General features: G+C 45.8%; 1 protein-coding gene across 3 annotated transcripts in view; it reads left to right on the top strand.

Moving 5' to 3' along the window:
• SNAP47 (synaptosome associated protein 47) overlaps positions 1-9557 on the top strand; it is a 66741-nt gene extending 57184 nt beyond the window's left edge. Inside the window, exon 6 of one of the 3 annotated variants that reach the window (XR_009495113.1) lies at positions 7984-8074. Coding sequence is in view for 2 of the 3 variants with exons in the window: in XM_024994637.2 (XP_024850405.1) it covers positions 7984-8130 (147 nt within the window). In the remaining variant the exon portion in view is untranslated. Of the gene's footprint in view, positions 1-7983 lie in introns of all 3 variants that reach the window. The other 2 variants (XM_024994637.2, NM_001102320.1) reach the window with 2 other exon arrangements.
• The last annotated feature ends 16705 nt before the right edge of the window (positions 9558-26262 follow it).

The raw sequence follows: 26262 nt of genomic DNA, 5'->3' as shown, positions 1-26262 counted from the left end.
TTTAGTAAAATCACAAGATATAAAATTAAAACATAGAAATGCCTTGTGTTCCTGTATACTAACAGTGAAAAATCAGAAAGAGAAATTAAATAATCCTGTGACACCACTGCAACAAAAAGAATAAAACACCTAGCAATAAACGTACCTACGGAGACAGAAGACGTGTATGCAGATAGCTGCAAGACACTTGAAAGAAATCAGAGGCCACACAAACGGAGCGAGAGTGCCGTGCTCCTGAATGAGCGGGGTCAATACTGTCAGCACGACTATACTTCCCAAAGCAATCTACAGACTCAGTGCAATCCTCATCAGATCACCAATGGCATTTTTCACAGAGTTAGAAGTACCAATTTTAGAATTGCATCTTTTAGAATTTTGATTCTTCTCCAGGTATGTGCTCAGGGAGTTGGATTGCCGGATCATATAGTATCTCTGTTTTTAGTTTTTTAAGGAACCTCCAAACTGTTCTCCATAATGGCTATACCAGTTTACATCCCCACCAACAGTGGGTGGGGCGGGGGCCGCTTCCTCAGGGGCTCGGCGGTAAAGAATCCGCCTGCCTTATAGAATTAGTTTGGAAGTGTTTCCTTCTTTTTTTTTCTTTTTGTAGTGTTTCTTCCTCTGCAGTTTTTTTGGCATAGTTTCAGAAGGATAGGTTAGGTTTCTTTTATCATAGAAGGGAGTTCTCTTTTAGTCCTGCTTTTCTAAGGTTTTTATCATGAAAGGATGTTGGGTTTTGTCATTGCTGTTTCTGCATCAGTTGAGTTGATTATGTATGTTTTTTCTGTTTGTTCTAACAATATGGTATATTGCATGAATTGATTTTCTAAGTCTGAACCACCCTTGCATTCTGACATAATTTCTACTTGGGTTTAATTTGCTACTATTTTAGTATGCTGTGGTTTTATTTTCATTTGTCTTAGAGAGTTTACTAATTTCCCTGTTTGACCCATTGGTTGTTAAAGAGTGTTGTAATTCTACATATTTGTAAGTTTTTTTTTTTTATTTTTCCAGATTTCTAGTTTCTTTCCACTGTGAAGGTACTTTCTATTACTTCAGTCTTAAGTTGAGGCTTATTTTGAGGCCTGCCATGGGTCTGTCCTGGAGGATGTTCTGTGTGCCCTGGAGGAGACTGCGGGCTCCACTGATTCGAGTGGAGCACCTCTGTTGGGTGCAGATGGTGTTCAAGTCTTGTGTTTCCTTATTGATTTTCTATCGGGATATCTCATCCATTACCAGCATCTTTTTTAACTTTTGAAAAATAGTTAACTAGTATTAGGTGGTTTTTGGTTTAGGCTGGAAAGTTGGTTTTATGCAGTATTTAAATGTAAAATTGGACTGAATACATGGACACAGTATTGGGGAAGCTTCATGGCCTTGGGCAGCGTACTCTGTCCATCCCATCTGTAGCATAGGGCTGGAGACTAATTCTTGGAAACATAGCTCCTGTGGCCAGCCAGTAAGTGCCTTTGCCAAGTGAGCCGTGTGGCCTTCAGCAGGCTGCACATTTCCCAGATAAAATGCTACTGTCACGTTTTACAAAACAGGGTCCCCTACTTGAGGCTTGCTTTGAAGTGAAGGTGAGGCCGGTACTATATGGAGCAGAATTCTGTTCTGAACAAATTTACCAGTGGGGCCTCAAATGTTTGTGCCCCAGTCAACTCTGAAGAACTTCCAAATTAATGCATTTTCTCTTTATTTCATATCCTGAGATGTCCCCACTGAGGCATTTACTTCCTAATGTAAGATGAACCTTCAGTTTATTGAGCATTTCACTTGGTAGGGGTTCCATTCCTCTCTTAAAAACGTGGTTCTCATCATGGGAAGCTCTGTTTACAGTCTGATAGCAGCTTGGTTCCCAGGACTTCTCTGTAGTCCTGTGAGGTGCTTTCCTTGCCCAGGCCGTGAGCTAAAGGGGCCATCTTTGCTGTGGGCCGTTGCGGTGTCTGTAACTGCGCTATTCAGCAGACTTCAAGTGAGGGTTAACAGACCTCTGAAGACTCAGCTCTCAAAGTCTTGTACAGACACAGCCCTGGTGCATAAGGCAGGTTTATGCTCAACTCTCTGTGCTGCGAGAGGGTTATGAAGAGGGGTGCTCCTTAAAAGAGAACCCTTTCCTGCCCCTGTGCATCACAGGTTGCCCTCAGGACCTCAGGGAATGCAAAGAGGGCAGGGCGGGGCACGGGGGTGGCCTGTGAGTGCTGAATGTGACAGATTGTAGCCTAGAATATTCTGTACAGCCTCTAGAGCTTTGGTTGAGAGGGAGCCAATTTTTCCCTCTTTGCCTTCTCTACAGCATGTTAATAGTCCCAAATGGTAGAACTGCAGACAGCTTGATTTATCCCAGCTCTGTTCTTAAATGGTTGCTAGTTTCTTACTGCAAGAAAATTCAGTCTTTCAGTGGGTCAGTTTAATAACAAGATCAAGGCAGACAGTCTAGCTAATATTAAACTGACTCTGTTGTTCAGTCGCTAAGCCATTTCCGACTTCTTTGTTGTGATACCCCCTCACCCCATGGACTGGAGGCCACCAGGCTCCTCTGTGTATGGGTTCTCAGGCAGGAATACTGGAGTGGGCTGCCGTTTCCTTCTCCTACTCATTTTAGGTACTTAAATATACTAATAGTCTAAATCCTGGAGTTGTATTGTGAGGTAGAACAAAACACTTTCTTTTTTCAGACTATAAGTGAGGCAACAACTAGCATATTATAGGCTTTGTAGAAACATTAAGGCCATGTCCTTACACAGTGAAAGCACAAGCCTACATGTTCCAGGCTCTACTTACAGCAGAGCTTGGGGCCTCTGATTCCCAGGCTTTCACACCTTGATAGCTGGCGTGAGGCATACGTCTGTTTTGGTAAGGGAGCTTCCTCTACTGGGTGAGCCATTTTTCCATAATTTATTTTCTTTTTTTAATAAACAAAGTGAAAATGGTTGGAAAGCTAAAGGATCTCTGTATCTGCTCTTCTGTCGACCCAGATGGTGTCTGTGCCGCCGTTCTGAGGTCTGTGACATTGCAGAGATGGAGGTCACCGTAGCATGTGGCCGAGCAGAAGGTCTTCCTCTTCCAGAGAAGACAGAAACTTCTGCTCTGTCCTGGGGACCATGTGGTGCCTCCCACTTCCTGCCTGAGTCATCTCTGCTCTCCCACTTCCTGGTTTCTGAGGCTCGTGAGTGCGGCCAGCGTCCTGCCTATGGGGAACCAAGCCTCCTGCTCTGGCTTTGTTGAGTGCCTGGGACTCCTGAGCTGAAGAGCATTGAGCGTTTCTGTGGTGTTTTCCCAAGATGCTGCTCCCAGAGATACTGGCATACATGTTATTTTGTCTTAACTTGAACTTATGTGCACTATATATTTCTTGGGAATTTATCAAAGTTTTCCCTAAAACTCAATGTACTATTAATCACATAATTTCTGTGTTAGGTACAAATGTAGCTGGATGATGGCTGGCTGCTGGGTTTGTTTATTAGTGGAGCAGAGACTTGGGGAAGAGTCCATTTTGACCCTGGTCTTTGAGTCAGAGCCCAGTGAAGGTTCGTCTGAGAGCCCCGTTGATATTCTCCAGAGGCTGGCAACATCGTGCATTGATGACTAGACAGCTTGTCATCCTGGGCCACAGAAGTAACAACTGTTTTAAGGTTTGGCCAGACTTCATATTCTCCATTCTTTCCATCCCATGTTATATGGAATGCACACGATGCCATTTAATTACTTCAATCCCTTTCTTAAAGGAAAAAGACACTGAACCAGTATTCCAGAGGTACTAGTAGTTTGAAGGTTTACTCAGTAATTTTCTTTGCCGATTTGGTAGCTTTAAAGATCTCACTTGTGTTTTGCAGTATTAATTAATTTCAAGTGCAGTTTTGGCAGACCAACCAAGGGTCTCAACAGGCTGCATAGAACGAGTGCTATTTTTAAGACCATCTCAGTGAAACTTTTTCCAAATGAAACTCAACAGGAACCAGCCTTTATTTGGACTCATATACTCGGTAAATGCTCAACTTTTGTAGGCATGTCAGCTGTTCCTGTTCACAAAATAAGTTGTATGTGCCTTTTACTACTGTGTTTATTAAGCATAGACTCAAGAATATAGGTGTTCTTGCTTTTGCCACTGTTTCCTTTTGGAAAAGAGGCGGTTGATTCATCCGCTAGAGAAAGATGGCTGTGGAAGCGTAGGACACACAGCCTCAGTCACACAAAGTGGTCCTTGGTGAGAGTGCTGTCGCCTGGCGATACGGGCCTGGGCCACTGGGCACGTGTGGGTGCTGAGCACTTAAAAAGCAGCTGGTCCAAGTTCTCCAAGTAGCTTGTGAGAACGTCATATAAAAAAAGAATGAATATAAAATCTCTCATTAATGTTTACTGACTTCATGTCTAAATGGGGGGCTTCTCAGGTGGTGCTAGTGGTACAGAATCCACCTGCCAATTGCAGGAGACACCAAGGACACGGGTTCAGTCCCTGGGTTGGGAAGATCCCCTTGAGAAGGAAATGGTAATCCACTCCAGTATTCTTGCCATGAAAATTCCATGGACAGTAAAGTCCGGTTGGCTACAGTCCTTGGGATTGCAGAGTTGGACACAACTGAGCACCCACTCACATGTTTAAATGATAATGTTTTGGGTTATTTGGTTTAAATAAAATATATTATTAAAATTAATTATACTATTTACTTTTTATTAGAAATTTTGAAATTTCGAGTATGGCTCTCCCTAATTGGATATCTTTCCATGGTCGCTCAGGGGTCTCAGAGCTGGTACAGGTTCTAGGATATGTGAATCGACTGCCTATCCTTGGTGAGAGCCCTGTTGCCGTTTTTTTGCGATCTCTGAGTCATGGCCGTGACATCTCTTGTCCATGCAGTGGTTGTCAGGGCCACAGTAGGAGCTAGACCCCAGGAACTCAAGCAAGTCAGCCACCCTTCTCAGCTTCATCTGTGAAGCAGAGTTAGATTGAGGATTAGCAGAGAATAGTTAGGGCACATTGTAGGGGTCCCCTAAATTCTATTCTTATTTCAGATACCTGGGGAATGAGAACACAGAAAACAAAACCACATATATATATACACATACATACATAGAGATCATATATCTATGTGGCTTTCCCAGTGGCTCAGCAGTAAAGAATCTGCCTGCAGTGCTGGTTCAGTCTCTCAGTCAGGCAGATCCCCTGGAGGAGGAATGGCCGCCCACTCCAGTATTTTTGCCTGAAAAATCCCACAGACAGAGGAGCCTGGCAGGCTACAGTCCAAAGGATTGCAAAGAGTCAGACCCAGCTGAGCTCACACGCATATATAGATACACACACACACACACACTCTCTAATCCCCAGTTTTACTTTCCTCTGAGAGTGTTCGGGTGTTGGGATGATAAAGCAATATTATCAGCAGTGCTTGTCTAACAGGCACTAATTTGGATTTGGGTTTTGGAGGACTTTTATCATGTCTTCTGTTTCCTGGTTTTCTGTGTGCACTGTTAATATCAGAACAGAGCAAAACAGTTGGCTGTGTGCAGGGAAGGGAGCACGCGGCTCCCTTGCTGAAGCCCGTCTCCTGCCATCAGTGCATGTGCGAACAGTGACTGTTTACAGTTCAGAACCTGGTAGTCCTGAAAAACAGTTCAGTTGAAAATAAACTTGACCACGTTTTGATGTGATTGACAAGGATGTAGAGGTTGCAAAGAGAGTCACAGGGTCTGTGTGGCCTAATCACTCAGCGTAGGGGAGAGACCTCCTCAAAGGTGTCACGTAGGATGCAGGTGTCTGACAAAGGGGACATTTTGCGCAAGTTTCTGGTAGAATGGCCTTATTATCACACTGAAATGGAGGCAATAAGGAAGGAATAGTTGACCAGAGAGAACAGCATGGAAGGACCTGCCTAACATAGTGGTGAGTGGTGACTTTTTTATTATGCTGTCTGGGCCTCAGCCATATGAGATCATAGAAATGAGAGATGGAAAAGACCTCCTGTATGAGGTCATCTAGCCCATCCCCTCCAGAGCTGACTGACCCCACAGTATACTTTCCAGAGCTCTGTCCAGTTTTTCAAGTGACTCAACTGATGGAGTTTCCACCAGCTCCCAGAGGGCGCAAAAAGGTAGTGTCTGAGACTGCTAGCTTGGATCAGGATTTATTCTTCTTTCTCATGACGAAGATCCCTGTGATGATGCTTTGTTTGAAGAGAGACGGGGTAAATCCTGCCTCTGTCGCTGACTTGCGTATAACTGCGGATGACCTCAGCGAGCCTCATCTCCACATCGCCCTCCAAAAAGCGGGGGTGTGTTGCTGGGTTCCTTCAGCCTGAGCATTCGAAAAGCGGGGCGTGTTGCTGGGCTCCTTCAGCCTGAGCGTTCGAAGACTTGGCGGCGGCGCCTTACACAGCACTTTATGGTTTTCACAGCTTGTTCACATTTGTGATCTCATTTGAGCCCCACCGTTCTTAGGCAAGGAGTTGATCGTATTCTCCTCCTGACCATCTCCCTGCCTATTCTGTTTCTTGTTAATCAGACGGAGGAGTTCTCCCAGGCAGTGGGTGGTGGGCCAGGTGCTCAGGCATTGCTTTTTGATTCGTTTGACCTCACAGGTACTGTGCCTTCTGAGACACCATGTGGCTGCACTTTATTCTCTGTGAGGTGTGGCCTCCTTTCCCAGGCAGTAGCACTGCTCAGGATTATCCCAGGCCGCCTGTGGAGCCCAGAGCTTTCTTGCCTGTGTCTCTGGGTGGGACCTGCGCGGGGACTGGCTCTCAGTCTGGAGTGTGATATGTCATCAGTAGGACTGCACTCGGGTCCTCCTCTGGTGCTCACCCAGGCTGCTCATCGTCAGACCCGTCCTCCTGTGATAAAGGACTTGGCGTGGATCCATAGGCAGGCTGGTCCATCGGGAGTTAGTAAACCGGGCACCAAGGGCTCGACTTAATTCAGATTGTGCAGTTCCTTTCCTGAACCTTTCTCTAAAAGAGGAACAGTATTGATATTTATTGCAAGTAGTTGGTCATTAAGATTTCTCTCAAAATCATTTCTTTTTGTTGTCAAAGACATTAAATTTTTAAACCCCGGTTCAGTAGGTATATAATTAAAGTACATTTCACAGTAATACAGTGTTGCCCTCAACTAGTTTATAAAACTGTATGAAGTATGACATGAGTCCCGGCAATGGAGCAAGGAGCTGCCGTCCAGCCTGGGCCGCTCCCTTGGTCTGGGACGCCGTCCTTCCCCGGGCGTCACTGTGCGCTCATGGCGTCTCTGTGTGTCCCCCGTGTGTGCGCTCGCTGGGACGCCAGGGCCTGCGCTCGCGGGGCTGTCCCCGCATTTCTGGGTAGGCCCACGGGGCTATGGTGTGTCCCTGCTTCATCACCTCTGGCTATCTCTCCTGTTGTGTTCTGCCTTTTATATTTGTGTGTGAAATATCCCAAATATACAGACGAAAAAGGGGGGTTGCCTTTCTCTTTAAGCTTTGCTTTTCCAGCTTCAGTCTGCAGTTAGGCGCTTGGGTGCAGAAAGGTAAATGAAGCAGTGATGAGGTGAGAGCTGGGACTCAGATCTGAGTTGTAGCCTCCGGATTCCTGGTTCTGTGCCGTGCCACTGCCGTTCGCAGGAATTCCATGTGGATGTGGTAACATTCTCAGCAAGGCGGTCAGCGTCGAAATCACGGGTTGGAAACAGCAGTGCCTCAGGGATGTATCTCCTGGGGCTGTGTGGTCAGTCTCCTTGTTTATGGCCTGGAGCAGGGCCAGACAGCGGATGCATCATCTCCCAACAGCCCTACCTCGCCGAAGGTCAGTGCCAGAAAACGGCAGCGCTGAGACCCAAAGCCAGGTCAGAGCTGGAGGCTCTGTGCTCAGAGCCTCCCCATTAACTTACACATTGGTTGGTTATCTCCATTAACTTACACATTTTCTGAGTATTATGAAAATAATGGAAAGATACATTATCTGTTTTTGAGAGCATGAGAAAAGGCAGCCCCTCCTATCATTTCTACTTCTCTTGCAGATCCTGAGGAAGCTCAAAGGTCTTGCGTTAGACACCGAGACAGAGCTGGAGAGACAGGATGAGGCCTTGGATGGCATCACTGAAGCTGTGGACCGGGCGACCTTAACCATCGACAAGCATAACCGACGAATGAAGAAACTGACTTAGAAGAACAGGCAAGCGTAAGGACGACTGCTTCTGATGAGAATCACTTCTGAGTACGTTGTTCTCAGATCCTGCATGCTTCCTTTGAGATGAAGACCCCGGAAAGTCATTCCAAGTGCCTGTCCTGGGAGGTGCATGGCTGCCTCAGGATGAAGGGCTGCTGAGAAAGTGGCTCGGGGTGATCGTAGCTGCCACCAAGGGATTCCCTTGTAGGGAGCTGAACGTGCAGGGAAGGAGTTCTGCCTACAAGTACAGTGAGCTCCTGCCCGCAGGGCCCTCCCAGGCTGCCTGGGGAGTCAGGAGCGCACACACATTCAAACACAGGCTGAGCCCTGTGAGGTGGCCACGGCAGCACGGCGTCTTCATTCTGAGGGTGAGCTGGACGCAGGCCTCAGGGACCACTTTGCCTGGCCACAGTCCCAGGTCTCCAGTGCACAACTAGCTGTATTTGCATCCTGTCTCCTCTTGATAACCATAAAACGGATGATTTATGTCTCTATGAAAGAATCTGCTTATTTCTAACCCTCTGCCTGTTTGAACACTGCAGGCGTATCCTTTGTCAGGAAAATCTCTTCTCCAGAACTACATTCAGTCCTGAGCCTGCCTCTCCTGCATGGCCTGCTCAGCACAGACCCCATTGCCTTCACATTGTTCCGTTTTTCTCTGATGGACAGGTCAGTTTCTCTTTGGTTATACTGTAAGTTCTAACAAAAGCTAAGAGTACACCTGGTGCACCCCGAGATCATCCTGTAGACACCTGAAATGTTCTTTAACTGTTCAGTTTTTAGTCAAACATGAAAACAGTACATACTGCACCTATTTTTTTTAATTTATTATTTTTTAATATAAATTTATTTATTTTAATTGGAGGCTAATTACTTTACAATATTGTATTGGTTTTGCCATACATCAACATGAATCCGCCACGGGTGCACACGTGTTCCCCATCCTGAACCCTCCTCCCACCTCCCTCCCCATCCCATCCCTCTGGGTCGTCCCAGTGCACCAGCCCCGAGCATCCAGTATTGTGCTTCGAACCTGGACTGGCGATTCGTTTCACATATGATATTATACATGTTTCAATGCCATTCTCCCAAATCATCCCACCCTCTCCCTCTCCCACAGAGTCCAAGAGACTGTTCTATATATCAGTGTCTCTTTTGCTGTCTCGTATACAGGGTTATTGTTACCATCTTTCTAAATTCCATATATAATGCGTTAGCATACTGTATTGTTTTTCTTTCTGGCTTACTTCACTCTATAGGCTCCAGTTTCATCCACCTCATTAGAACTGATTCAGATGTATTCTTTTTAATGGCTGAGTAATACTCCATTGTGTATATGTACCACTGCTTTCTTATCCATTCATCTGCTGATGGACATCTAGGTTGCTTCCACGCCCTGGCTATTATAAACAGTGCTGCGATGAACATTGGGGTACACGTGTCTCTTTCAATTCTGGTTTCCTTGGTGAGTATGCCCAGCAGCGGGATTGCTGGGTCGTATGGCAGTTCTATTTCCAGTTTTTTAAGAAATCTCCACACTGTTCTCCATAGTGGCTGTACTAGTTTGCGTTCCCACCAACAGTGTAAGAGGGTTCCCTTTTCTCCACACCCTCTCCAGCATTTATTGCTTGTAGACTTTTAGATAGCAGCCATTCTGACTGGTGAAATTGCACCTGTTTTAAATAGTGTTAATTTTTGCTTTTCTGCCCCATTTCTATCCAGAGACAGAAATGCTAGTTTTAGAATGTTGTCTGAAGCTATACGTTGATGCCTTTTCGCTTGGTTTGGGGTGTCTTAGTGTGTTCCCTGGCGGATCAGACAGTGAAGAATCCATCTGCAATGTGGGAGACCTGGATTCAATCCCTGGGTTGAGAAGATCCCCTGGAAGAGGGCATGGCAACCCACCCCAGTATTCCTGCCTGGAGAATCCCCATGGACAGAGGAGACTGATGGACTAAGGGGTCTCAAAGAGTCAGACACGACTGAGTGACTAAGCACAGCACAGCACAGCATGTGCCTGGGAGAGCCCCTCATGGGAAGATGAGGGAGAGTAGAGAAGTGGGTGGCGTCCTCCCATTCTCACAACAAGCCCCGTTCAGGCTGCTTTGAAATCACATCCCAAGAGCCCTGCCCAGAGAAGCTCACTTAGGCCTTGTACGGTGTTGCTGTGAAGCGCCGTTGCTACAGCCCTCCTGGGATGGCGCCTGCAAGCCCTGTGCTGCCACGTCGCACCACTCCACTTGCGTACTAAGTCCTGGGTGGTTTTAAGAATTAATTCACAGATACAGTGTTAGTTTTCTGGGGCTGCCCTAACAAAGTACCACAAACAGGAGGCCTACAGCAGTAGGAATGCATGGTTGGAGGCCGCAAATTCAGGGTTGAGGTGTGGGCAGTCTGCGGTCCTTCTGGTGTCTCTAGGAGAGGATCATTTGTGCCATTTCAGGTCACCGGTGCCTCCAGGTATCCCTGGGCTTGTGGTCACATCACCCAGATCTCTGCCTCCATTGTCATGTGGCCACCATCCCACGTTTCTGTGTTTCAAAACTCCCTGTCCTTTCTCTTATGAGGATCCGTCCTAATCCAGGGTTATCTCACCTCAAGATCTTTTTACCTTGATGATGTCTACAGAGACCCCATTTCCACATTAGGCCTGAGGTTCCCAGTGGGCATGGATTTTGGGTCACCTAGGGATGCCCAGCCTTGTGAGAGCCGATCCATTCCAAAAAGACATGGAAAGTAGCATTTCTAGAGAGTAATGGTCATAAGGGTCTTTCTTTATTCAGTTTGGTAAATTATATTCCTGGTCTCTGTTTGTCTTCCTTGGTTTGTACTCACTAACCTCCAAGATGAGAAGTGGGCCTGTCCTCTCGAGGTTTCTCGTACCAATGCAGGCATGTGCAGAGTTGCTCTTGACCTTTCCTTTGCATCAAATGACGGATCAGCTCAGAGCTCGTGCCCCTTCCATGGGGTCTGAGCCCATGCCGCCCTTTCTTGTGCATGATCCCAGGGAGGTCAGGGAGAACACAGCAGATGGGAAGGTGTGTCAACAAGGACAGTTACTGAGAGGCAGCCTAGAGGCAGCCGCAGCTGGATCACATCCCTGTGGAACTTGGAGGAACACTTGAGGAAAGGCAGCCTGTGCCCTGGGCATGGGCTCCCCAGGTAGCACTAGTGGTAAAGAACCTGCCTGCCAGTGCAGGAGACTTAGGAGAGACGGGTTAGATCCCTTAGTTGGGAAGATCCTCTGGAGGAGGGCATGGCAACTCACTCCAGTATTCTTGCCTGGAGAATCCCATGGACAGAGGCGCCTGGAGGGCTACAGTCCACGGGGTTGCATAGAGTTGGACACGACTGAAGAGATTTAGCACATGTGCCTTGGGCACAGGCAAGTGCAGGTGGGCAGGCTACACCCAAATACCATAGCTTCTCATGGCATCCCTCAAAGAGTGTGTCCCCTGGGGTAGAGTACGTGGTTCTCACCATGGCCACGCACGGGGCTCGTGCCTGGGACTCAGAAAACACAGACATACATGCACACAACACACACTGACCTCAGGCCCGGAGTCAGGACACCTGAGGGTGCGTGCGTTACCCAGATGTCTCAATTAGCAGGTGACTTACTGCCAGACCTGCGCTCTCTGCATCTAGCTCTGGAGAGCCCTGAGCAGCGGACATGAACACAGATCCGTGCACTCATGATGCTGTTCTGAATACAGGTGGGCACTGGTCAGAGGTCCCCAGCTCAGTCTCCAGCAGCCAGCCAGCCTCTGCTCATCCTGAAAATAGGTAACTCCTCTGGCATCAGGACCATACACACCTCAGCTGCCAACAGGCCTCTGGAAAGCAGGGGCCAGGACTCTGCTGGTGATCCCCTGCCAGGAACAAGCCCTGAGCTCTGTGGGCCTCACCCTCTCCTTATCCATCACCAGATACTCTGAGCATGAAGGTGTGTGGCACAGAAGACATTGTACTGTTAGAGGACTATTCTCTGGGCCCTTTCTCGTCCATGAATAGCTAAATTGACGTGGAGACTTAGAGTGTGTTTTTTTTTTTTAAAAAAAAGGGGGCCATCAAAGACCATTTTACGCTATTTTTTTTTAAACCTTGACCCCAGAACTAACTTTTTAACCTCAACACCTTCCCGTAGCAGAAAATCCATCTGCCAAATGGTTAGTCACCAAGGCTGAAGCAAAATTGCCAGGAACTCTATGAAACCAGGCAGTGACTCCCATGATACACTTATCCCAGGGAAGTAATTCCACCTCCCACTGCTCCCTGCAACTGTGGTGCACTGGCTCTGCCTCTGTGTTCTGGACATGGGGAGGCCGCGAGGGGGACAGCTGTTGAGATGCTCCTAGAAGCAGTGCCAAGGGAAGGGGACAAGCAGGTCAGCTGGTGAGCTCTCCTGCCACCCTCAGGCGGCCTAGGTGGTAAGCGTGACGGCTGGAACCAAGTGGATCCTACCAGGTGAGTAGACCCTCTGGAGAGTGGCAGGAAAGGCACACCGAGCCCGTGATCATCACCACTGGTGTTTGGATCAGGACCTGTTGTGTCTCCTATTGTGCTTTTAATTTTCCTGATGTGGAGTTTGTCCTCCTAACACTGACTTTGGGTTTGTGTGGGGGGGTCAAGCTCACGCATGTGAGTAACAATCTATTTGCCCTTTAACCTCTGACTGAGGGAATGGATTGAGTTAAGTTTGTTGTCACCCTATAAGGAGTTTGCACTTCTTAAAACATGTAATTCTTTAAGTTCAGTTTTACACTATAAAGGTGGGCAGAATAAGGACCCACATCTAATGCAGCCGTGAGACGAATACTGAGCTGAAATGAAACTGCTTTGACATTTCATCAAAAATGGCTGATTATTTTGTTTGTTTAGGGCAGAGGTCAGCAGACTTTTTCAATAAAAGGCCAGGTAAAAAATACTTCATCTTTCAAGCCATGTGGTATCTGTTGAAATGTCTCAGGTCTACTGTTAAATGAAGGCAGCCTGGACTTAGGAACAAATGGTCATGCTGTGTTCCATCAAAACTACCTGTGAAGTTAGAATTTCATATATTTCATGTGTTCCACAATGTTATTCTTGTTCTGATTTTCTTTCAACCATTTGAACATTTAGACACGTCCCCAGCTTGCAAGCCATAGGAGAACAGACTGCAGGGCTTTGCACTCACCTGCCCAGATGGGTGTGTTCCTTTGACGTTTCACATCAGAGTCTTTGAGCATTGTCTGGAGGGCATCTCACTTCCCTCCTTAGCCCCAAACTCAAGTGTGGCTTGAGCTCTTCACACGGCATTCCTTGTGGTGGCCAGCACTGAGTCTAGGGTTGCGGCTGGGAGGGTTTTGGGTATTTTTGCCATAAAAGATAAAAAGGCAAAAATGACAATGAAACATGAAAAACTAATGACAGAATCTTTAAAAGATCTTATTTTGGAAAAATGAAAATGCTAAAAATATTTGAATGTCATTAAAATGTGTGTAGATTCATGGTTATACTTGTATTTGGGTATAACTTAAGAGAAAGTATGGTTTCCCTGGGGGCTCAGAGGTTAAAGCATCTGCCTGCAATGCGGGAGACCCTGATTCGATCCCTGGGTTGGGAAGATCCCCTGGAGAAGGAAATGGCAGCCCACTCCAGTATTCTTGCCTGGAGAATCCCATGGACGAAGGAGCCTGGTGGGCTACAGTCCACGGGGTCGCAGAGAGTCAGACATGACTGAGCTATTTCAATTTCACTTTAAGAGAAAGTGATGATACTTCCTTTTTCACAGTCAATTATTTAAGGATTCAGGATCTAATGTCAGTTGTACGTTCTTTATGATATAAAAAAATCTGAAATCTTTTGACGTTTTCCTGGAAGTAAAATGAACAGATGAAGGATGCTATTATCAATATATTGTGTATAATTGGTAGTACATACATGGCCTATATTTAAGTGTTCCATCACATGCCCATTCCTATATTAATATTTAACCAAATCATCTAAGCCAGATTCTGTGCCAAATACCAAAATTCTAGCTGCATCACGTACTCTGCTATCAAATAACGTCACCATTTTTAAGAAACTTATGCTCATGAGGAATCACATAACCATGTATTTTGGAGTTGGGGGGAATAGGAGGTCCTTGATTCTTCTTTCCCTCCAGCTTCTAATATTGCATAATTTGGTTAAGAAAGCATTAGAGAACAAGCTGCTGTGTCTAAATTAGCTAAAGAATTGATAATTAATGCTCTGCAAGACTGTAGTCAATTATCTTTCATGGAACAATTGCCTTACAGCCAATTGTGAGACCAAACTGCTCGCAGCAAAGTTGCTTACAGCACAAGTACCAGCCACAGGCTGGGAGACACCCACCGGCTTGTTTCCTGACTCTGCTCAGCTGTTCAGAGCTTCAAAGCCTGCGTTAATGGCACTAGTCAGTCCCCTCCCTTTATAAGGCAGAAATGGGGGACAGTAGAGAGAGAATGAGATGGGAAATGGCAGGTAATGGTTTCCACGAGTAATCTCTGGAGGCTCCAAAACAGCACACACACACATTTTAGGAGAGAAAAAGATAGCAGTCAATCCTAGAGACATTTTCAAATAACACAGGAAACTTGACTACAGGCAGTTAGTTGGGGTGTGGGGCTTTGGTTTTGGGTTTGATGGAATGCCCTCTTGGAGGAAGTTGTATTGATTGGGATGTCAGCCGTGGCATGAGACCATGCTGCAAGCTTCCAAGGCCCCACTGGCCTCACCTATGAGGAGTCCGCTCGCCTCTCACTGCTCCTGATTTAATTATTAGTCATGGGTTTGAATACAACTTGCAAATTGTAATCAGTTTTCGCATTTGCAACTGATTTCCGCAGCCACATAGTATCTCAAGCTTTTGGCACCCATCTGGAAACAGAACAGCAGTGGGTTTACCCAGGAGGTAATTTTCCCTGATTCATTTTGAAAGTAAAAAGCCACAAGGTTGGTCCTTCAGCTAGTCTGAAGACGAGGGTGGTCCTGCTTCCCAGAAGGACTGCCTAGTCTCGTCCCTCAGCCTCCTCAGTGAGAAACAGACCAGCAGGAGCAGAGAAGGCATCAATTCAAAGACAGCAGGGGCTGCTTGTCAACCCAGGAGCCACTCAAGGCCCGTGTGCAGCGTCCAGGTGAGGAGATCCCGGCTTCAGGAGTGGGGAGCTGTGAGCACGACCATGGTCAAGGCTGTGTTCTTTGAGCCTGGCTCACGTCCTGGGCTCTCGCTGGGTAGGCAGCCATATTCAGGCCGTCGCACCATGAGCAGCTGCTGTCCTGGGGTGCGGTAGTGCCACACTGTGCCATGTGCTCTCCCACCAGGTCCGAGGCGGCACTGGTTCCTCAGTGACCTCTGCATTTTACCTTCATCTTCTATCACAACCTCTGGCCCTTTCTCTCACCCTGGGGAGGGAGGTGTGAGCTAGGGAACGGCAACTCATTTCCGCCATCTATCTCTTCTGGAGGCTGGAGGGTTAGTAGGTCTAGGGCATGTTCCCCAGAGTGAGTAAAGGGCAGGATGCAGAAACCCAGCTATCCATAAAGGAGGATCGGCCCTCCCAGGATGTGCAAACAGCCCAAGCCTGCTGCCCATGCCTCTCCGCCACACTCACGCGGCTCCCCCCACGCAGCGGCTGTTCTGTTCCCACTTCTGGTCAGTGGAGCTGGTGCTGGGATTAATGAGGCTGGACCCTTTTTTAGAGGCTCGGGGCAGGTGCCCTGGAAAGGAGTGGCAGGTGGGGTGCGGGCACTGGGTTCTCCTACCACGGAAGGTGAGGACAAGCAGAGAATGCACAGCCTTGTGAAGTCTCATATGGAGTTGTTTGGACCTTCTGCTGCATTTTCCAATGGAAGTGATGCTTTAGAGGGCGGTTCGTTTCCTAATGCGATGGCAGCATAGAGATAGACAATTTGGGAATAGAGATTAGGAATGAAGATGATGGAAGTGGGTCAGAAGACGAGACCAGGGATCCCATTCCTAAGTGCCCAGTAAGTGGTTCGTCTGTGAATCAGACGCACAAGCCTGTTGGCTTTGCAGAGTGCTCACAGAAGTTCCCCAGAGGGCATCTCTGTTTATCTTTCTGACAAGTGAGGAAACAAAATACCTAACACCCCCCCCCCCCCCCCAGGGTCTGTAGTCAAGGCTCTGCTGAGATCCTGACTGCCCAACAGGAGTGAGCCTGCAGAACAGTGTGGAGAGAAGGGAAGTGTCCCAGGTCACGGGTGTGGTCTCAACGAACCAGGGTTACTTACAGATCCAAACCCACCCATTTTGTGCCCCATGTCATAGAAAATTTGTTTCTTTTTGGAAGCAGTAGCTGCTTGCTAAACTTAGAGACCACCTGTCTTCCCAACTGGCTTATTCATGTGTAGAACATTGCTTCAGCACAGGAGGGTCACAGAGGGGGTTGAAGCAATAGCTGGGGAGGCAACAAGATGCCTTCTCGGTCACTCACTGTCCTGTCAGCTTAACCCAAAATGAGGAGATGCCTGAACCTGCAGCCTCACTTGCTCTGTGTGCTTGTTGGAGCGTGGGGTCATAAGAAAAGACACCACTGCATCTTGTTCAAGCCCACTCTGACCTCTGGATCCTGTGAAGTAAGCACTCTGCCCTCTTGGCCTCATAAACTAGCCTGAGGCTGCTCACAGATCCACCCACTCCTGCTTGCTCAGCTCTCCCTTGTCACACTGCCCAGCACAGGAACATCATCATGGGTGGGGTGTCCATGTTACTCTGCTCTCACAGTCCACAGACCTCAGAGGGGTGGGGTCTCCGCGTCACCCAGCCCTTCACTCACAGACCTCACAGCATGGACTAGGATCTCCCCATTACCTGGCCTGTCTGCAAAGTAGATGGAGACATATGGTTCTGGGGCTGCTGTAGCAGAATACCACAAACTGGGCGGCCTGAAACAACAGAATTTAAGCTCTCTCAATTCCAGAGTTCCGAATTCTGAAGTCAAGGTGTCAGCAGAGCCCTGGTCTCCTCAGAGGCTCCAGGGGAGAATCTTTGCCTCTCCACTTCCTGAAGCCACATTTCTCCATTTCTTCTGCATCTTCCCATTACCGCTTCCTCTTCTGTGTATCTGCCTCAAAATTCCCGGTGCTTCTTTTTTACAAGGACACTTAGTGGATTTCGCATCCACTAAAATATCCCATATGGCCTGGTCATCTCAAGATTTGTAACCTAACTGCATACGTAGAGACACTTTTTCCAAGTAGGTCATATTTACAGGTTCCTGGAATTAGGACTTGGACATGTCTTTTGAGGGCGATAGTTCAGCCTGTTATAATCTGTCTGATGTTCCTCCTAAATTCACATTCATCCCACATAGAAAATATATTCGTCCATCCCAACATCTGCAAAAGTCTCAACCCATTACATGACAGCTCTTCATCCAAAGTCTCATCTAAATATCATCAGCTCTGACCTCATCATCTGAATCATTTACATCTAGTATTGGTGAGACACTTGGTATGGTCCATCCTGGGGCAAAATTTCTCTCCATCTCTGACCTGTGAAGCCAGAAAACAGATTGCTTCTAAATACAGTAGTGGGGCAGGCCTATGATAAAGTGATAGGCTGTTCTTACTCCAAAAGGGGGGAAGGGGATATGGAAGTTAGGAAGGGTCACCAGAGTTCCTGTTTGCTGTCTGGCATGAGGGGAGCTGGGAAGTCACTTCTCCATCCTAACAACAAGTTAAAAGCTGAGCAAACTGAAAAGCAACAACCCTTATATCTATTAAAGAAATGAGTTCACAGGGCAAACTTCCTAACTCATTCTATGAGGCCAGCATTTCCTTAATACGAAACCAGACAGAAGTATTACAGGGTACCAATACATGCACAAATCCTCAACAAAGTGTTAGCAAACCAAATCAACAAAGCATAAAATGATTATACACAATGACTGAGTGGGATTTATCCCATGTTTGCAAGGCTGGTTCAACATTTTAAAAAGTCAGTATAATCCATCACATCAACAGATGAAGAAAAATCACATGATCATATCAATAGATACAGAAAAACCATAAGATAAATCCTATACTCATTCACGATAAAAAAAAAAAAATCTTCCAACAAACTAGGAACAGAAGGGAATTTTCTCAACTTCATAAGGAACATCTACAAAAAAATCTAAAGCAAATACTATACATAATAGTGAGAAGCTTGAAGTTTTTCTGCTAATATCAGGGACAAGGCAAAAGTGTTCCTTCTAACATTGTTCTGAAAGTTAATGCAATGAAACTAAAAAGAAATAAAAAGTATAGTGATTGGAAAGGAAAAATAAAAGTTTTTTTGCTTGCAGAGGTTATGATTTCCTATGAAAAAAATCAGAATTGACCAAAACAAACTGCTGAAACTAATAAACAATTATGGCAAAGTTGCAGGATACAGTGTTAATATGCAAAAGTCAATCACTTTCCTAGATACCATCGATGAACACATGGAATTTGAAGTTAACAATGTCATTTACTTTATTATTTTTTTTTCTCATGGGTTTCCTATCTTCTTTCTTTTTCTTTCTTTTTTTTTTAAATTTTATTTTATTTTTAAACTTTACAATATTGTATTAGTTTTGCTAAATATCGAAATGAATCCGCCACAGGTATACATGTGTTCCCCATCCTGAACCCTCCTCCCTCCTCCCTCCCCATACCCTCCCTCTGGGTCGTCCCAGTGCACCAGCCCCAAGCATCCAGTATCGTGCATCGAACCTGGACTGGCGACTCGTTTCATACATGATATTATACATGTTTCACTGCTATGTCATTTACTTTAGCACACCCGCCCCCAATATAATACTTAGGTAGAAATCTAACAAAATATATATAAGAGCTCTATGAGAGCTCTTATAGATAATTGTAGTATATGTAATTATGTATGTAGTATTATGTAATTGTAGTAAATTACAATATACTAATGAAAGAAATTAAAGAAGAGCTAAATACACTCTATGTTCATGGATAGGAAGAGACACTATTGTTATGATATCAGTATTTTCCAACTTGATCTATAAATTCAATGCAATGCCAGCCAAAATCCCAGTAAGTCACTCTGTGGGTATCAGCAGACTGATTCTATGGTTTATCTGGAGAATCAAAAGACTCACAATAGGCAACTCAATACTGAATGAGAACAGAGTCTGAGGACTGACTTCAAGATGACTATAATGCGATAGTAATCCAGACAGTGTGGTATTGTTGAAAAAATAGACAAATCAATGAAACAGTAGAGGGCCCGGAAGTAGATTCACCTGAATGTAGTAAGTGAATCTTTGACAAAGGAGCAAAGGCGACAGAATGTAGCAAATATACACTTCAACAAATGGTGCTGGAACAACTGGACACCCGCATGAAAAAAAATTAATCTTTAGACACAGACTTTGTTCACAAAAATTTAACTCCAAATGGGTCACAGGCTTAAATGTATTACGCATGAAACTATACCTAGAAGATAACATAGGAGAAAACCTAGATCTTAGGAAAGATACAACCCTAAAGTCATGATCCATGAAAGGAAGAATGGATAAGTTGGGTTTCATTAAAATTTCAATCTTCAGGTCTGTGAAAGATACTGTCAAGAGAATGAGAAGTCAAGCCACAGACTGGGGAAAAAAATATTTGCAAAAGACATACCTGGTAAGGACTGTAATCAAAAGGACAAAACGAACCAATAAACTGTGGTCAGAGATCAGATCAGATCAGTCGCTCAGTCGTGTCCGACTCTTTGCGACCCCATGAATCGCAGCACTCCAGGCCTCCCTGTCCATCACCAACTCCCAGAGTTCACTGAGACTCACGTCCATCGAGTCAGTGATGCCATTCAGCCATCTCATCCTCTGTCGTCCCCTTTTGTCCTCCTGCCCCCAATCCCTCCCAGCATCAGAGTCTTTTCCAATGAGTCAACTCTTTGCATGAGGTGGCCAAAGTACTGGAGTTTCAGCTTTAACATCATTCCTCCCAAAGAAATCCCAGGGCTGATCTCCTTCAGAATGGACTGGTTGGATCTCCTTGCAGTCCAAGGGACTCTCAAGAGTCTTCTCCAACACCACAGTTCAAAAGCATCAATTCTTCGGTGCTCAGCCTTCTTCACAGTCCAACTCTCACATCCATACATGACCACAGGAAAAACCATAGCCTTCACTAGATGAACCTTTGTTGGCAAAGTAATGTCTCTGCTTTTTAATATGCTATCTAGGTTGGTCATAACTTTCCTTCCAAGGAATAAGCGTCTTTTCATTTCATGGCTGCAGTCACCATCTGCAGTGATTTTGGAGCCCCCCAAAATAAAGTCTGACACTGTTTCCACTGTTTCCCCATCTATTTCCCATGAAGTGGTGGGACCGGATGCCATGATCTTCGTTTTCTGAATGTTGAGCTTAAGCCAACTTTTTCACTCTCCACTTTCACTTTCATCAAGAGGCTTTTTAGTTCCTCTTCACTTTCTGCCATAAGGGTGGTGTCATCTGCATATCTGAGGTTATTGATATTTCTCCCAGCAATCTTGATTCCAGTTTGTGTTTCTTCCAGTCCAGCATTTCTCATGATGTACTCTGCATATAAGTTAAATAAACAGGGTGACAATATACAGCCTTGACGAACTCCTTTTCCTATTTGGAACCAGTCTGTTGTTCCATGTCCAGTTCTAACTGTTGCCTCCTGACCTGCATACAAATTTCTCAAGAGGCAGATCAGGTGGTCTGGTATTCCCATCACTTTCAGAATTTTCCACAGTTTATTGTGATCCACACAGTCAAAGGCTTTGGCATAGTCAATAAAGCAGAAATAGATGTTTTTCTGGAACTCTCTTGCTTTTTCTATGATCCAGCAGATGTTGACAATTTGATCTCTGGTTCCTCTGCTTTTCTAAAACCAGCTTGAACATCAGGAAGTTCACGGTTCACATATTGCTGAAGCCTGGCTTGGAGAATTTTGAGCATTACTTTACTAGTGTGTGAGATGAGTGCAATTGTGCGGTAGTTTGAGCATTCTTTGGAATTGCCTTTCTTTGGGATTGGAATGAAAACTGACCTTTCCAGTCCTGTGGCCACTGCTGAGTTTTCCAAATTTGCTGGCATATTGAGTGCAGCACTTTCACAGCATCATCTTTCAGGATTTGGAATAGTTCAACTGGAATTCCATCACCTCCACTAGCTTTGTTCGTAGTGATGCTTTCTAAGGCCCACTTGACTTCACATTCCAGGATGTCTGGCTCTAGGTCAGTGATCACATCATTGTGATTATCTGGGTCGTGAAGATCTTTTTTGTACAATTCTGTGTATTCTTGCCATCTCTTCTTAATATCTTCTGCTTCTGTTAGGTCCATACCATTTATGTCCTTTATCGAGCTCATCTTTGCATGAAATGTTCCTTTGGTATCTCTGATTTTCTTGAAGAGATCCCTAGTCTTTGCCATTCTGTTGTTTTCCTCTATTTCTTTGCATTGATCGATGAAGAAGGCTTTCTTATCTCTTCTTGCTATTCTTTGGAACTCTGCATTCAGATGTTTATATCTTTCCTTTTCTCCTTTGCTTTTCATTTCTCTTCTTTTCACAGCTATTTGTAAGGCCTCCCCAGACAGCCATTTTGCATTTTTGCATTTCTTTTCCATGGGAATGGTCTTCATCCCTGTCTGCTGTACAATGTCACGAACCTCATTCCATAGTTCATCAGGCACTCTATCTATCAGATCTAGGCCCTTAAATCTATTTCTCACTTCCACTGTATAATCAAAAGGGATTTGATTTAGGTCATACCTGAATGGTCTAGTGGTTTTCCCTACTTTCTTCAATTTAAGTCTGAATTTGGCAATAAGCAGTTCATGATCTGAGCCACAGTCAGCTCCTGGTCTTGTTTTTGCTGACTGTACAGAGCTTCTCCATCTTTGGCTGCAAAGAATATAATCAATCTGATTTCGGTGTTGACCATCTGGTGGTGTCCATGTATAGTCTTCTCTTGTGTTGTTGGAAGAGGGTGTTTGTTATGACCAGTGCATTTTCTTGGCAAAACTCTATCAGTCTTTGCTCTGCTTCATTCCGTATTCCAAGGCCAAATTTGCCTGTTACTCCAGGTGTTTCTTGACTTCCTACTTTTGCATTCCAGTCCCCTATAATGAAAAGGACATCTTTTTTGGGTGTTAGTTCTAAAAGGTCTTGTAGGTCTTCATAGAACCGTTCAACTTCAGCTTCTTCAGCGTTACTGGTTGGGGCATAGACTTGGATTACTGTGATAGTGAATGGTTTGCCTTGGAAACGAACAGAGATCATTCTGTCGTTTTTGAGATTGCATCCAAGTACTGCATTTTGGACTCTTTTGTTGACCATGATGGCCACTCCATTTCTTCTGAGGGATTCCTGCCCGCAGTAGTAGATATAATGGTCATTTGAGTTAAATTCACCCGTTCCAGTCCATTTCAGTTTGCTGATTAGACAATGAAATGTTACTCAACATTAAAAAGAAATGAGCTATGAAATATGAAGTGACATGGAAAAAGCTTAAATGTATATTAACTAACTGAAAGAAAATCTGAGAATATACGTACTATATAATTCCAACTATATAATGTTCTGGAAACAGCAGGACCATGGAGGCAGTAAAAAGATCAATGGTTCCCAGGAATTGGGGATGGAGGGGAGAACGGGATGGATAGGCAGGGCACAGAGGATTTTTAGGGCAGTGAAACCACTTTGTATGATACTGCTAAAAAATAGGGTTATTTTTGTCAAAACCCGTTGATTGTATGAGACCGAGAGGGAACCCTCATGTGAACTTTGGATGATAGTGATGTGTCAGTGTGGGCTTACTGATTATAATGAGTGTGCCCTTTGTTGTGGGATTGTGGTGGGAGACACTGTGAACATCAGGCCAGGGATTACTTTCTCTATACCTTGCACTCAGTTTTGCTGTGAACCTAAAACCGCTCTAAGAAACAAAGACCACTGGGAAAAAATAAGGGAAAGAGAGAAGGAGATAAAGGAAGGAAGTCCAGCAAGGCAAATCCCACTCAGTTTCAAGACCTGAGAAGAATCCTCTGTGGTTCAAGGCTTCGTCCTCTGGGCCCAGCACACTCTTCCTTTTTCTTGAAGGGTGGAACACGTCAATAGCTCAGTAGCTCTATCAGCGTGGTTCCTGCCTGTAGAATTTTAGAAGTCCAACAGCCCTTTTCCACTTCATCCTTTTCAGTCCCAGCTGGCAGTGTTTCTGCTGATTGACATTCTCAAAACACGTGTGGGTCTCCTGTGTTTGTCATGGGGATCCACACCGCAGACAAGAAGATCCTCCATTAGATCTTTCCTGGGTAACCCCATCTCTGTTCCTTGCTTCTGCTGAGATGGTTGAGTCACACCCTTAATCTCTTCAGCCACACTAGTGGATACCTTACTAACCATGACGAATCTCCTAATTTTAGCCTCTTTTGCTATCTGAACAGGCTGAGAGTTTCCCACATCATCAGATGCTCATCATTTCTGTTTAACAAGTCTTACTATAAACAGCAAGGAGGTACCGGGCTGCACCTTCGAGACTTTGCTTAGAAATCTCCTCGTGTTCGTTTACAAGTTCTGCTTTTCACCCCACAGTGGAACACAGTTCAGCTGAGTTCTCTGCCACTTTATAATAAGTTTCCTCCAGTTTCCAATAACATGTTACTCATTTCCTTCTGAGTACTCACTGGCAGAGTTGTTAACATCCATATTTCTACCAATAGTCTGTTCAAGGCGGTTTAGGCTTTTTCTATCATGCGTCTCTAAACTTTTCAAGGCATTACCTAATTCTAAAGCCACTTCCATGTTTTTAGGTATTTGTTGCAGTGGTGTACCACTCCCAAGTAATACAATCTGTATTTGTTTCCCAGGGCTGCCATAACAAAGTGCTACAAGCTGGGTGGCTTGAAACAACAGAAATTTCCTTTCACAGTCTTGGAGGCCAGAATTCTGAAATCAGGGTGTTAGCCAGGCTGCATCCTCATATGGGCTCATCTGGGGCTCTTCCAGGCTCATCCAGGTTGTTGGCAGAATTCGTCTCCCTGCAGCAGTGAGACTGAGGTCTTTGTTTCCTTTCTGGCTCTCAGTTGGGCTGCTCTGAGCCCCTAGAGGTGACCCATGTTCCTTGCCCCATGGCCTCCTCCATCTTCATACCAGCAGAAGCAGGCCAAATCCTTTTCATGCTGTGAACCTAGGCCTCTTCCTCTGCAACCAGGTAGAGAAAAATACTTTTAAAGGAAGTCATGTAATTGGGTCAGGCCCACATGGATATCTTCCTATCTTAAGGTCCCCTCATCCTATCTACAAAATCTTTATGCAGCAACACCTTATCAGTGTTTGATCAAAAAGCTGGGCAAGCCTGTGTGAACACAAGGGCAGGAATGTTGAGGGTGTCTTAGGATCTACCCCTGGCTGTTTCCTGCCTCCAGGAAAGTGGTGGTGCAGACCTCACTCCTCACCCACAGGGCCGATGCATAAGCTCACAGTGCTGGTTCTCCTTGCTGTCTGTCTGTAGGACTTCTGTAAGTTACTTCCCACCTCTGAAGTGGGAAGTAACTTACTTCTGCATCTATAACATATGGATTCTAAAGGCCCACTGTTACAACCAGCCAGAGCCCCTGGCCCAAGCCATTACTTCCTATCTGCTTATCTGTGAGACTTCCGCACCCCTGGTGGCTGTGAGATGTCCTCACAGTGGCTTCAGGAGCTAGGAGACAGCGAACAAAGGGTTTTGTGAAGCCACTCCTTTTCCAGGAGGTCTTTAGTGCTGAGGTCCTGGGAGAAGTCCCTTCCTCTCCATCACACATTTGAGGAGACAGAAGGAGTATGATGAAGGCAGTCATGAGGGCCACAGCTGTGGGGAGGAAACCCCCTCACCCTCTCAGCCTGGGGACCAGGTGTCCTTGTCATAGCAAAAGGAACCTCTTGCTCTGGTTCCAGCAGGCTATTTTCAAGGTGACAGCCAGACCAGAACCTGCAGTGGGCCCGGGAGGTACAGCAGGGGACTTAAAATGCAGATGGCCAGCTGGACACCAGACCCGTCTATGGAAATGTTCCTATTTGTTCCCCATGTTCAGCATGTTTTTAGTTTAATAGTTTGTGTCGTGGTGCCTGGTGTTTACAGCAGTAAAGTCAGGAGAGACAGGAAGTAATAGTGGATCCAGGACCCCCATAGAGTGAGTAGGGTGCTGTCCAGTTACCAGTGACCAGTGGAGTAAGCGTCCGAGAGGGACATCATGGTTTGCTGCTGTTTGTGGGTGCAGCGTGCTCCATCGGCAGGGCAGTGTGAAGGGAGGAGACAGCAAGAAGAGTGCTGAGGCCTCGATGGAACCCGCTGTGCTCAGGCAGGGTCCCTCCACTCTCTGCACACTGTAGATGTGTGGCGGAGACAGGCAGGCTAATGCTGGCCAAGTGTTTTTGATGCTCCCCGATTGGAGAGCAAACTCAGAGCACCCTGCCCTCTGGGGCTTGCATCTTGTCTGTTTTGAAAGCAGGACCCCCTGAGTTTAGTTCCTTCCCACTAGGGACAGTAAGCATTTCTGACGTGTTCCCATCCTGGAGGTGTTCCAGAAGCCAGGGCACTCCTGACACTGCTAGAGATGGTCTCACTTTTTTTTTTTTCTCCTGAGAAATGGCCACAGGGACCTGTACATCACATAACGTCATGAAATGCTGTGGTTCAACAGCCCATCTTGCTGCCTGCTTGTTCAGTTCAGTTCAGTTCAGTCGCTCAGTCATGTCTGACTCTTTGCAACCCCATGAATCGCAGCACTCCAGGCCTCCCTGTCCATCACCAAATCCCGGAGTTCACTCAGACTCACGTCCATCGAGTCAGTGATGCCATCCAGCCATCTCATCCTCTGTCGTCCCCTTCTCCTCCTGCCCCCAATCCCTCCCAGCATCAGAGTCTTTTCCAATGAGTCAACTCTTCGCATGAGATGGCCAAAGTACTGGAGTTTCAGCTTTAGCATCATTCCTTCCAAAGAAATCCCAGGGCTGATCTCCTTCAGAATGGACTGGTTGGATCTCCTTGCAGTCCAAGGGACTCTCAAGAGTCTTCTCCAACACCACAGTTCAAAAGCATCAATTCTTCGGCGCTCAGCCTTCTTCACAGTCCAACTCTCACATCCATACATGACCAC

This window comes from Bos taurus, chromosome 7 (assembly GCF_002263795.3).
Source record: "Bos taurus isolate L1 Dominette 01449 registration number 42190680 breed Hereford chromosome 7, ARS-UCD2.0, whole genome shotgun sequence".
NCBI lineage: Eukaryota > Metazoa > Chordata > Mammalia > Artiodactyla > Bovidae > Bos > Bos taurus.
This window is presented reverse-complemented; position numbering and strand designations above follow the sequence as displayed.